The sequence below is a fragment of the Pan troglodytes genome, chromosome 4, assembly GCF_028858775.2.
Source record: "Pan troglodytes isolate AG18354 chromosome 4, NHGRI_mPanTro3-v2.0_pri, whole genome shotgun sequence".
Taxonomy (NCBI): domain Eukaryota; kingdom Metazoa; phylum Chordata; class Mammalia; order Primates; family Hominidae; genus Pan; species Pan troglodytes.
Window position 1 is genome coordinate 53,835,223 of NC_072402.2, and position 13,615 is coordinate 53,848,837.

Genomic DNA, 13,615 nt, shown 5'->3' on the forward strand with positions numbered 1-13,615 from the left:
GCATGGTCTAAAAGGGTTAAAATGTTTTCTTTTGAGATATACAGCTTTATGAAAAACGCTGTCAGGCATAACAGGAAAGTTTTTTCCTTCTACTTAGTGTAGTATTGATCTCTGAGATCCCTTAGGAATCATTTTTGGCCATCGTAGTCCAGTTTTAGTCTGCTTACCCTGGAAATGTCTGAACTTAGGATCAAGGGCCAAGAATTTCAAGTGTATTCTTGGCTTTAGCCCTAACCCTGAGTAGCCTAAGGAAACTTACTGATATTCATTGGTTTTCTGATTGCTAGAGAAGTAGTAGTCATGCATAGTTATTTCATGTGGAAAAATTCCACAGCTACAGAAGAAAAAATGGTTTAATTAATACTTAGCTATAAGAGGATTTATTTGGATTCTTAGATGTGAAATATGAGAGTTTGAAATAATGCTATGGTAGCATTTTGGATTATGGAGAAATGAAAACGTTTTTAATGTTTAAAATACAGCTTTCCTTGCATTTGATTAGAAATGATGACTTTTCAGACTTAGTCATGATCCTTTTTTTTGCAAGAAGATGGAGTATGAGTAAGATTGCTGCCATTCTGAAAGTTTAATACTTCAAAAAGTACTTAAGGTACATGTTTGCTTTTCCTTCCAGCTTCTTCATTTCATTGGTACTTGGAATCTTAAAGATGTACTCTTTGAGCCAGTACCTGCTACTTAAGAAGAGAATACTCTCTTAGAAGCAGCTGATGGAAAAGCCCATTAATATTCTATGTATGTGGCATTCTACTTTCCCTATGCTCTCTCCCTGGGACACTCTTAGAAATGAATTATTAAGCTAGTAATAAATCAGAACTTTGGTAATCATTGGGGTATAGACTGTCAGACAGCCTGCCTTCCCATACTCTGCTTCTATCATGGCTCTACTCATGACACTTAAACCAAATCTGATGCCAAAAAGAAGGTACATGAAACATCCCCCACCCCATTAGCCTTTTGTTTCTGGGGAAGACAGAGCACCTCATGCCTAACCCTAACTTTTTCAACTTATGTAATGATACAGGGAACATTCAAGTTTCTTTAGGGGTCATCCTTTTATGAAGGTTTATAGTAGTTCTCATAAATTCAGTATTTAACTTCAATACTAATATTTTCATTGCTTTTCAAATAGAGGTGTGCCTTGCTACCTGAACTCTCATTATTTGAGCTTAGGAACCAAGTAGCTTTGGGTGCAGTTTTTTGAAATAGAGCTGTTTGGAAGAACAGATCCCCTGCTATCCAACTTTTGCTATTCACTATCCCAAATGGGATCATAAACAGAGTCAGAATTAACTTTAACTGTCACCCAGCAGGTGCATTGATACTCCCTGTAACATGCCCACTACCTTACATGGAAGTGGACTCTCTATTCAGAAAGGTATAACTGTTGCTGAGAGAGAAGGCCAGAAAAGTGAACAATGGCCAGAGTCATGGGTGTCATCCTAATGATTTTGTATTTTATTTGCTCAGTAAGGGAGAGCTAATTTAAGCAATTTTATTTCTCAGTAAGGGAGAGCTAATTTTATCAGAGGAAGAATTTTAGGACTTGATTTTTAGAAAATGAATTTGACAATTGCGTGGAAGACCAATGTAGCAGATTGGATCAGGAGGCAGTGAAACCATATAAAAGACTATTGAAGAGTACCTAGTGAGGGGTGCTGTAGCCCTAAATACAGGTGAGGAAACTTGGTCTCACACCAGACCCCTAGCTCTTAACTATGACAGTTCATCACGGTCACCAATTAACAAATTGTTGGCTGCTGACAAATTATAATTACATATATTTATGGGGTACAAAGTGATGTTGTGATATATGTATCCAATATAAAATGATTAAATCAATCTAAATAGCATATCCATCACCAAATACTTACTTTTTTTGGTGAAAACATTTGAAATTTACTTTTTACAATTTTGAAATATACAGTATTATTAGCTCTAGTTATCATGCTGTGCAATAAATGTCAAAAAGATATTTCTTCTGTTGAACTGAAACTTTGTACCCTTTGATCAACATCTCCCTATTCCCCCAGCCCCGTGGCCTCTGGTAACCACCATTCTACTCTGCTTATATAAATGTGATTATTTTAGACTCCTTTATAAGTGATAACATGTCTTGCCTTTTTGTGCCTGGTTTATCTTACTTAGCATAATGTCTTCCAAGTTCATCCATATTGTCACAAATGATAGGATTTTCTTTTTGAAGGCTGAATAATAGTCCATTGGTTATTTCTATCTATGTATCTACAGGTCTGTAATTCAGAAAGGCATAACCTTAGATTGACAGGTATCACATTTTCTTTATCCATTCACCCATTGATGGACACTTAGGTTGATTCCACATCTTGGCTATTATGAATAATGCTGCAGTGAACATGAGAGTGCAGATATCCCTTCAATATGCTGATTTCATTTCCTTTGGATATATATCTGGAAGTGAGATTGCAGGATCATATGGTAATTCTATTTTTAGTTTTTTATAGAGCCTTCATGTAGTTTTCCTTATAGCTATAGTAATTTACAGTCCCACCAACATTGTACAAGGGTTCTCTTTTCTCCACATCCTTGCCAATGCTGGTTAGCTTTTGTCTTTTTGATAACAGACATTCTTACAGATGTAAGGTTATATCTCTTTGTTTTTTTAATTTGCATTTTCCTGATGATTAGTGATGTTGAGAATTATTTTCATCTATCCGTTGGCCATTTGTCATCTTTTGAGAAATGTCTATTGAGGTCCTTTGCCCATTTAAAAAAATGGATGCATAGAAACCGTGTCCTAGGATTCTGATTCAATTGGACCAATGTTGTTTTTTGCAATTTGACTTTTAAATACTGCAGAGGCAATTTGGCTGTGCTAACAGAATTGAGATCTGCGATAATAACAGTAGCAAGCTTATTGAGCACTTAGGCTCTTTACATATAGTAACTCAATCAATCCTCTATGAAATACATGCCTTTTAATGCCCAATTTGCAGATGAGGAAACTAAATACAGAGAAGGTGAGTCAATTGCCCAAGGTGACATAGCGAGCCAGTGGGAGAACCAGGATCAGAATGCAGACTGTCTGACTCCAGAGTTTTGCTGAAATAGAATTTCTAAAGCTTGGTATTTTGTTTTATTATTTGCTTTGAAAATAACATCCAATTAAATTAACCAGTGTTTCCCATAATTATTTTTTATCTGTAGAACCTGAAAGTCACGTACAGGACTTAAGGTGTGTGCTGAAAATATTAAATTACGGGAAAAAATTATTTATTTTAAAATTATTTTATTCTGCTTCCTGAGCCAGCCCAGCATGCTTTTCCTGGCTTGTTTTCTTTCTACTGCTACCAGAGGAAGAACAGAGAAATGATGTCATTTGATTTTTCCCCCTCCTGAGTCAATGAAAGAATAAAATAAAATATATCTCTCATTCAGCAATTCTTTTACTGACATTTAAGCTCGTTTCTAACCATATGTGTGATGACTGTTAATAATAGAATCATTTGAAATTGTTTATAAAGCAAAAGAAAAAACAAAAGTCAACTAAACTCCCACCATGCAAAGGTGGTGATGTAACATCCTTCCAGAGGTCTTCTTTTGGTATTTTGTTTTTCTTTCCTTTTTTTTTTTTTTTTTTTTTTGAGACAGGGTCTTACTCTGTTGCCCAGGCTGGAGTGCAATGGCATGATCTCCGGTTCACTGCAACCTCCACCTCCCGGGTTCAGGCTCTTCTCGTGCCTCAGTCTCCCAGATAGCTGTGATTACAGACGTGTGCCACTATGCCTAGCTAATTTTTGTATTTTTCACAGAGACAGGGTTTCACCATGTTGGCCAGGCTGGTCTCAAACTCCTGACCTCAAGCGATCACCTGCCTTAGCCTCCCAAAGTGCTGGGATTACAGGTGTGAGCCATGGTGCCTGGCCAGTATTGTTTTCATTAGTTTTTTATTTCATTAGCAATAACAACTAGACATAGTAATATGAATCTCATCTTGAACTGTAGTTCCCATAATTCCCACATGTCGTGGGAGGGACCCAGTGGGAGGTAACTGAATCATGGGCGCAGTTCCCCCATGCTCTTCTCATGATTGTGAGTTCTCACAAGATCTGATGGTTTTTTAAGCATCTGGCATTTCCCCTGCTGGCACTCATTCTCTCTCCTGCTGCCCAGTGAAGAGGTGCCTTATGTCATGATTGTAAGTTTCCTGAGGCCTCCCCAGCAAATTTAAATCTCTTTGCTTTATAAATTACCCAATCTTGGGTATTTCTTCATAGCAGTGTGAGAATGGACTAATACAGTAAATTGGTATCTCAGAATGGGGCGCTACTATAAGGATACCCGAAAATGTGGAAGTGACTTTGAAACGGGCTAAAGGCAGAGGTTGGAGCAGTTTGGAGGGGTGAGAAGAAGACAGGAAAATATGGGAAAGTTTGGCCGGGCACCGTGACTCATGCCTGTAATCCCAGCACTTTGGGAGGCCGAGGCGGGTGAATCACCTGAGGTCGGGAGTTCGCATCCAGCCTGACCAACATAGAGAAACCCCGTCTCTACTGAAAAATACAAAATTAACTGGGCGTGGTGGCGCGTGCCTGTAATCCCAGCTACTGGGGAGACTTAGGCAGGAGAATCACTTGAACCCGGGAGGCAGAGGTTGCAGTGAGCCGAGATCGTGCCGTTGTACTCCAGCCTGGGCAACAAGAACGAAACTCCATCTAAAAAAAAAAAAAAAAAAAAGGGAAAGTTTGGAACTTACTAGAGACTTGTTGAATAACTTTGACCACAATGCTGATAGTGATATGGACAATGAAGGTCAGGCTGAGGTGGTCTCAGATGGAGATGAGGAATTTATTGGGAACTGGAATAAATAACACTATGCTTTAGAAAAAAGACTGGCAGCATTTTGCCCCTGCCCTAGAGATCTGTGAAACTTTTAACTTGAGAGAGATAATTTAGGGTATCTGGCAGAAGAAATTTCTAAGTGGCAAAGCATTCAAGAGGAAGGACCATAAAAGTTTGGAAAATTTGCAGCCTGATGATGCGATAGAAAAGAAAATACAATTTTCTAGGGTGAAATTCAAGCCTGCTGCAGAAATTTGCATAAGTAGCAGGAGCTGAATGTTAGTCACCAAGACAATGGGGAAAATGTCTCCAGAGTATGTCAGAGACCTTGGCAGCAGCCCCTCCTGTCACAGACCTGGAGGCCTAGGAGGAAAACATGGTTTTTGGGGCTGGGCCCAGGGCTCCCTGCTGTGTGCAGCCTAGGGACTTCATGCCCTGCATTCCAGCTGCTCCTGGAATGGCTAAAAAGGGCCAAGGTGCAGCTTGGGCCATGGCTTCAGAGGGTGCAAGCCCCAAGCTTTGGCAGCTTCTACATGGTGTTGAGCCTGTGAATGCACAGAAGTCAAGAATTGAGGTTTGGGAACCTCTACCTAGATTTCAGAGGATGTATTGAAACTCCTGGATGTCCAGGCCGAAGTTTGCTGCAGAGGTAGAGCCCTCATGGAGAGCCTCTACTAGGTCAATGTGGAAGAGAAATGTGGGGTCAGACCCCAAACACAGAGTCCCCACTTGGGCAGTGCCTAGTGGAGCTGTGAGAAGAGGGCCACCATCCTCCAGACCCCAAAATGCTAGATCCATTGACAGCTTGCATTGTGCACCTGGAGAAGCCACAGACAGTCAGTTCCAGCCAGTGAAAGCAGCAGGAAAGGGGGCTGTACCCTGCAAAGCCACAGAGGCAGAGCTGCCCAAGGCCATGGGAGCCCACCTCTTGCACCAGTATGACCTAGATGTGAGACGTGGAGTCAAAGGTGATCATTGTGGAGCATTGAGATTTAATGACTGCCCTACTGGATTTTGGACTTGCATGAAGCCTGTAGCTCCTTTGTTTTGGCCAATTTCTGCCATTTGGAATGGGTATATTTATGCAGTGCCTGTATCCCCATTGTATCTGGGAAATAACTAACTTGCTTTTGATTTTACAGGCTTATAGGCAGAAGGGACTTGCCTTGTCTCAGATGAGACTTTGGATTTGGACTTTGAGTTAAAGCTGGAATGCATTAAGACTTTTGGGGACTGTTGGGAAGGCATGATTGTGTTTTGAAATGTGAGGACATGAGATTTGGGAGGGCCCAGGGACAGAATGATATGGTTTGACTGTGTCCCCACCCAAATTTCATCTTGAATTATAGTTCCCATAATCCCCACATGTTATGGAGGGACCTGGTGGGAGATAATTGAATCATGGGTACAGTTTCCCTGTGCTGTTCTCATGATTGTTTCTCACAAGAGCTGATGGTTTTATAATTGTCTGGCATTTCCCCGGCTGGCACTCATTCTCTCTCCTGCCACTTCATGAAGAGGTGCCTTCTGCTGTGATTGTAAGTTTCCTGACGTCTCCCAGGCCATGCAGAACTGTGAGTCAATTAAACCTCTTTCCTTGATAAATTACCCAGTCTCGGGTATTTCTTCATAGCAGTGCAAGAGTGGACTAATACAATGATGTTCATGTATTTAAGGTTTGCACTACCCACTTATAGAAGAAATCTATCAAAGTTTGATCAGTTCTAATTTTTTCCCTTGGTCCCTGGTTCTGTGACAACTTTTATTTATGGAGACTTCCTTTGTGACATACAGACCCATAGCAAGCCTTCCTTGTGGTGGTTTTAATTGCACAAAGCAACGAGACATCCTAGAAAGCTTGCCATTGTTAAAAGCAAGGAGGGGAACCAATAGAAGCAGTAAAAGATTTCAGTGATGTGTACCTGGGTAGCTGATTTCAAAGTTTTTCCTGATTTAGAACTGTGACAAATCTTAATATGAGAAAATACTTCCAAAATTGTAGAACTTTATGTTTTGAAAAGTGTCTGTCATCAAACTTTTGTTTAATTTCTATTTTGTGCATGACACCTTGTTAAAATTATTCTGCTGAGAGCATCAGAGACGTCCTTTTGTTAAATGTAGTGGCATTTTTCTGTCCCCATTTTATTTCCCCTTTCTGCCACACTTAATGCTTTGACTCCTTCCGAAAATCCACTCTTCCCTGGCTTCAGGATATCTCACTTTTATGGTTTTCCCTCTACTTCTCTAGCTGTTCCTTTTTGGTTTTTATGTTTTTTCCTTCAGTAATTCCTTCTGTGAATGCTGAGTCCTAAGGATCCTGACTTCAGCACTTACTCTCCTTACCGTACCCACTTAGCCTAAGCCAATCTCACTGCTTTTATTGTTCATCATTTATGTGATGGCAACCCTCAATCTTACATCTCTGGCACAGATCTCTCTCCTAATTCTAGATCCATATATCCAGCTGCTTATGAAAGACTTCATATGAATGTTTTAAAGGCACTCTAAGTGTAAGATGTTTTAAAACATAAGACACCTCTGCTTGACCAATATTGCTCCTAATCCTGTGTTCCCAATCTAAGTGAATTTAAAGATCTGAGTATTTTTCTTTTAAAAATTTTTTTTAATTTTTGTGGGTAAATAGTAGGTGTATATATTTATGGAATACGTAAGATGTTTTGATACAGGCATGCAATGTGTAATAATTATATCATGTAAAATGGGGTATCCATCCCCTCAAGCATTTATCCTTTGGGTTACAAATAATCCAATTATATTTTAAAACATACATTTAAATTATTATTGACTATAAGTCACCCTGTCGTGCCACCAAATACTAGGTCTTATTCATTCTATTTTCTTTGTACCCATTAGCTATTCCCACCTCCCCCCCAAACCCCCTAGTACCCTTCCTAGCCTCTGGCAACCACCCTTCTACTCTATCTCCATGGGCTTAATTGTTTTGATTCTTACATCCCACATATAAGTGAGAAATCTGAATATTTGTCTTAACATTTACCTATTTCCATTCCCTGTGTTTAACCAATTATAAATTTTTATATTTTCTTCTTCCTTACTGTATTTCAAAATAATCTCCTATTTATCTTTCACTATCACTACCTGTTTTTAAAATTTTTATTTTAGATTCAGGTGGTACACGTGCAAGTTTATAACTAGGCTATATTGTGTGATGCTGAGGTTTGGGCTTCTAGTGATTGCATCATGAATATAGTGAACATAGTACTTAAAAGTATGTTTTTCAGCCCTTGTCCCCTTCCTTCCCTCCCACATTTTGGATTCTTCAGTCTGTTGTTCCCATCTATACCTGCATGTACCCAAGACTTAGCTCCCACTTATAAGTGAGAACATGTAGTATTTGGTTTTGCGTTTCTGTGTTCATTTGCTTAGGATAATGGTCTCCAACTACGTTCATGTTGCTGCAAAGGATATGATTTTGTTCTTTTTAATGACTGCATAGTACTCCACAGTATATATGTACCACATTTTCTTTATCCAATCCCCCATTAATGGGCACCTAGGTTGATTACATGTCTTTGCTGCTATGAATAGTCCTGCAGTGAACATGCAAGTGTATGTATATTTTTGGCATTTTCCTTTCAGTATGTACCTAATAGTGGAATTGCTGGGTTGAATAATAGTTCTATTTGCAGTTTTTTGAGAAATCTCCAAACTGCTTTCCACAATGGCTGAACTAATTTGCATTCCCACCAACAGTGTATAAGCATTCCCTTTTCTCCACAGCCTCAACAACTTCTGTAATTATTTGACTTTTTAATGTTTGTTGGCCGCTTGTATGTCTTCTTTTGTGAAGTGTCTGTTCATGCTCTTTGCCCACTTTTTAATGAAGTTATTTATTTTTTCTTGTTGATTTAAGTTTCTTGTGGATTCTGGATATTAGTCCTGTTGGATGCATAGTTTGTGTTTTCTCCCAGTCCATAGGTTGTCTGTTTACTCTGTTAGTTTCTTTTGCTGTGCAAAAGCTCTTTAGTTTAATTAGATCTTAATTGTTGATTTTTATTTGTGTTGCAATTGCTTTTGAGGACTTGGTCATAAAGCCTTTGCCAAGGCCAGTGTCCAGAAGAGTGTTTCCTAGGTTTTCTCCTGGGATTTTTATAGTTTTAGGTCTTGCATTTAAGTCTTTAATCCATCTTAAGTTAATTTTTGTATATGGTGGTAGGTAGTGGTCCAGTTTCAGTCTTCTGCATATGATTAGCCAGTTTTCCTAGCACCATCTATTGAATAGGGAGTCCTTTCCCCATTGCTTATTTTCATTGACTTTGTTGAATATCAGTTGGTTTTAGGTATGCTCCTTTATTTCTGGGTTTTCTGTTCAGTTCCATTGGCCAATGTGTCTATTTTTATATCAATACCATGCTGTTTTGGTTGCTGTAGCCGTGTAGTATAGCTTGAAGTAAGATAATGTGATGCCTCCAGCTTTGTTCTTTTTGCTTAAGATTGCTTTGGCTATTTGGGCTCATTTTTGGTTTTCTATGAATTTGAGAATAGTTTTTTCTAATTTTGTAAAAAATAACATTGGTAATTTGATAGGAATAGCATTGAATCTTTAGATTGTTTTGAACAGTATGGACATCTAACAATGTTGATTTTTCTAATCCATGAGCATAGAATGTTTTTCCATTTGTATTTTCCATGATTTCTTTCAGCAGTGTTTTGTAATGCTCCTTGTAGAGATCTTTTACCTCCTTGGTTAGATGTATTCCTATGTGTTTTATTTTTAGTGCGTGTGGTTATTGTAAATAGGATTGCATTCTTGATTTGGCTGTCAGCTTGAGGGTTGAAGAGCTGTTCCAGCTCTTAAGGATAATGCTTTGGTGCATAGAAATGCTACTGATTTTCATACATTGATTTTGTATCCTGTAACTTTACTGAATTCATTTATCAAATATAAGAGTTTTGGCTGGGTGTGGTGGCTCACGCCTGTAATCCCAGCACTTTGGGAGGCCAAGGTGGGCAGATCACGAGGTCAGGAGTTTGAGACCAGCCTGGCCAACAAGGTGAAACCCCGTCTCTACTAAAAATACAAAAATTAGCTGGGCATGGTGGCGGGCACCTGTAATCCCAGCTCCTCAGGAGACTGAGGCAGGAGATTCGCTTGAACCCAGGAGGCAGAGGTTGCAGTGAACCAAGATCATGCCATTGCATTCCAGCCTGGGCGACAAGAGCAAGACTCCGTCTCAAAAAAAAAAAAAAAAAAAGAGTTTTATGGTGGAGTTGGTAGGTTTTTCTAGGTAGAAGATCATATCATCAGCAAGCAGGGATAATTTTACTTCCTCTTTTCCAATTTGGATGCCTTTTATTTCTTTCTCTTGCCTGATTGCTCTGGCTAGGACTTCTAGTACTATGTTGAATAGGAGTGGGCATCCTTGTCTTGTTGCAGCTCTTAAAGATAATACTTCCAGCGTTTGCCCATTAGGTATGATGTTGGCTGTGGGTTTTTCATAGATGGCCCTTATTATTTGAGGTATGTTCCTTTAATGTCTAGTTTGTTGAGGGTTTTTATCATGAATAGATGTTAGATTTTATTGAAAACTTTTTCTGCATCTATTGGGATAATCATATGGTTTTTGTTTTTAATTCTGTTTATGTGGTGAGTCACATTTGTTGACTTGAATATGTTGAACCAACTTTGCAGCTCAGGAATAAAGCCCACTTAATCATGGTGAATTAACTTTTTGATGTGTTCCTGGATTCACCTGGCTAGTTTGTTGAGGACTTTTGCATCTATGTTCATGAGAGATATTGGCCTGTAGTTTTCTTTTTTGTCGTTGTTGTTGTTGGTGTGTCTTTGCCAGATTTTGGTGTCAGGATGATACTGGTTTCATAGAATGAGTTAGGGAGGAATCTCTCTTCCTCAGTTTTTTGGAATAGTTTCAGTAGGATTGGTACTAGCTCTTCTTTGTATGTCTGACCACCTACTCTTCAGTCATTTAATTTATAAATTTATTTTAGTGTTCCACAGAACATTAGTTTCATAAGATGTTAAATAACATTCTACAAAAAAAAATAGTGTTTTGTGGCCAAATAAGTTTGGAGAATATGGCATACTACCATTCCCATCGTGGCAATTCATGATGAACATGAAGCATTAAGAAATCCTGCAGTAATGCAACCTGTTTGTTTAACCCAGCATTCCAGTATTCCCCAATTCTTTGTGGAAAGTCTTTAAATATCTTGTTTCCATGCATAGTTTGGAACATTGTTTGTATAGGATATAAGATAAGAAACAAACTCATTTTTCTCCCAAGCAGTCAGTTTTCCTATCAACATTTGTTGAAGATCTCTTCCTTCCCTGCTTGTTTCTGGGACTTCCTTAATCATATATTAAATTCTTAAATATCCTGGGATCTAGTCTGGAGCTGACTCTTGACTCTTTGGCTTTATTTCTTTATTTTTTTTGAGATAGGGGCCTCTGCCAGTATTTTTGAGGGAGGCTTATTTGAATGCAGAATAATCACCCATGCACATCTGATGGTCAAATGTAAGCACTCCAACACTAAAATTGAGGCCAAGTGAGTTATCAGTCATAGAGTCCTACTGAAGAAATTTTGAGTGGGAAGTCACACTTGCAGGGGTATTCAGAATTTGTCAGTGCTTGGCCACATCATTAGCAGCTTAAAAGAGCAAGAGCTGCATTCTCCCTACCCTTCTTTTCCAATTGATAAAAGTGACAGTAGTTAGCATCCTGAGGTTAGTCATGGCATAATTTTGAGTCAGATCCTTCTGGAAACTTGTCCTTACTTCCTTTCCTTCATAATACTCTAGCTTCATGAGGCCATTTAGTAAAATTAAACCTGAACTACTAGAAATTATAGACTTAATCACATTTCATCCTGAGTTGTAATTTTTTATTCATCCATTTCTGCTGGCCTGGAGCTGGCAGTAAGCAGATAAGTTTTTGTTTGCAATTGTGAGACCATGCATTTTTTTTGCTCAGAATATCACAGTTGTTGTTAGCTCACATGGACTCCAAAATCCCATACTTTAGCTACTTAGAGGATGTTCAGCCTTTCTATTCTGTGATCCTGTGATACAGTATATGTGGAAGTGTGCCAGTTTTCCTGGGGAAGGAAAAAAATTAAGCAGCAAACACAAACTTTTTTTAATATATAAAAGCATGTATGGATGGAAAAACTCCAAGATATTAATAATGGCTATAGACACATGGTGGGATGTTGCTGGGTGTTCTCTCTTCCAGATAGCTTTGCACCCTGTGCTGGGCCCTGGAGAACGATCCATGAAGACTGTATCCTTGGGTTTGCTCCCCGGCCGTATGCTTTCTGGTTAGATTCAGCCAGTGGAGAGAGGGAGGAGAGTGGAGTTGGGGTATCTATTCCTCTGGCGCCATACTTACAGAATTGTCTTGGGCTGGCTGAATCCCTCAACTGACAGTCAAAACTTGTCTTAGCATACTCAGGATGCTTAAGAAATTATCATAGACTGGGTAGTTTATAAGCAATGGAAATTTATTTCTCACATTCAGAGGGTGGAAGTCTGAGATCAGGGTGCCAGCACGGTCGGGTACTAGTGAGGACCCTCTTCCAGGTTGCAGACTGCCATCTTCTCATTGTATCCTTACATGGGGAAAGAGGGCAGGAGAGCTCCCTGGGGTGCCTTTTATAAGGGCACTAATACCATCATGCAGGCGATCAGTGCATAATACAGCTCCTCTCCCACTGTTTCTAGCCCCAGGATACTTCCTTATTCCTGTTGATTTCTTTTTCACCTTTCTAAAGATACTAGTGATCACTGCCCAAATAGCTCACAGTTAATAGTAGGATCTGGGTGCTCAATTAAAGAAATGTTGGTTGCTGTTAATTACCCCTTGGCTAAGCAGGTGTGTACTCACATATTGTTTTTCTCTTAGATCCAAGAGTTGAAGATTGGCTCCTCATGTCCTCGCCTCTGCCACAAACCATCCTCCTAGGATTCTATGTCTATTTTGTCACTTCCTTGGGACCAAAGCTCATGGAAAATCGCAAGCCCTTTGAACTCAAGAAAGCAATGATAACGTACAATTTTTTCATAGTACTCTTTTCTGTGTATATGTGTTATGAGGCAAGTGTCTTCAGTATTCCTAATGGGAGAATTTTGCCTGAGTTTTTCTGTTTATGTGTCATTATGTTTTCTGTTATAAGGGTAACCTTTGCAATTTAAGGAATTAAGAAACTGATCTCACTAGAGCAGGTATTTGCCAAAATAGTGTTAGGTATAGACCAAATAATAAACTCATTTGAGGATCTCAGTATAATCTGTCTCACAGATAATGAGAAAAACTAACATCTATTCCATGGATTTGTACATAATTGCCTTAATGGATTATTGAATTAATCCATAAATTTTAGTTTTGAGGAAACTCTTAAAGTAACATAGCTGGTAAGTGGAGGGCTGATATTTGAGCCCAGGTCTGTCTGACATCAGAGTTCATCTTGACTCAGTAAAAAGTTGTCATCATCATGGTAGGCACCTTTGGTTTCTGGATACTCTGATGAACTATGGGATGGTAGACTGTTTTGGTTAGTTTAGCTGGGCTTTATGGGGACAGAGAGCATAGACTCATATAAAGCAGTAGGTGAGGGAGCCTGTTCCTTAATTTTTTTCCCATTAACTCATTAATTCATTACTGTCCCTTAATTGTTAATAAGAGAGATGGGGCTCTTCCAGGACCCTAAAACAGATTCATGAATTCTCTCTCTTCCCCTGTGCTATTAACATGCCTCAGCCACCCCCATGTATG

The 13,615-nt window shown here is 39.1% G+C and overlaps 1 protein-coding gene across 10 annotated transcripts in view; it reads left to right on the forward strand.

Moving 5' to 3' along the window:
* ELOVL7 (ELOVL fatty acid elongase 7) overlaps positions 1 to 13,615 on the forward strand; it is a 92,491-nt gene that overhangs the window by 59,446 nt on the left and 19,430 nt on the right. For 8 of the 10 annotated variants that reach the window (XM_054684357.1, XM_009449122.3, XM_054684355.1 and 5 more), the window contains one exon: positions 12,746 to 12,936. In XM_054684357.1, the coding sequence (XP_054540332.1) occupies positions 12,746 to 12,936 (191 nt within the window). The other 2 variants (XR_010157234.1, XR_010157235.1) reach the window with 1 other exon arrangement.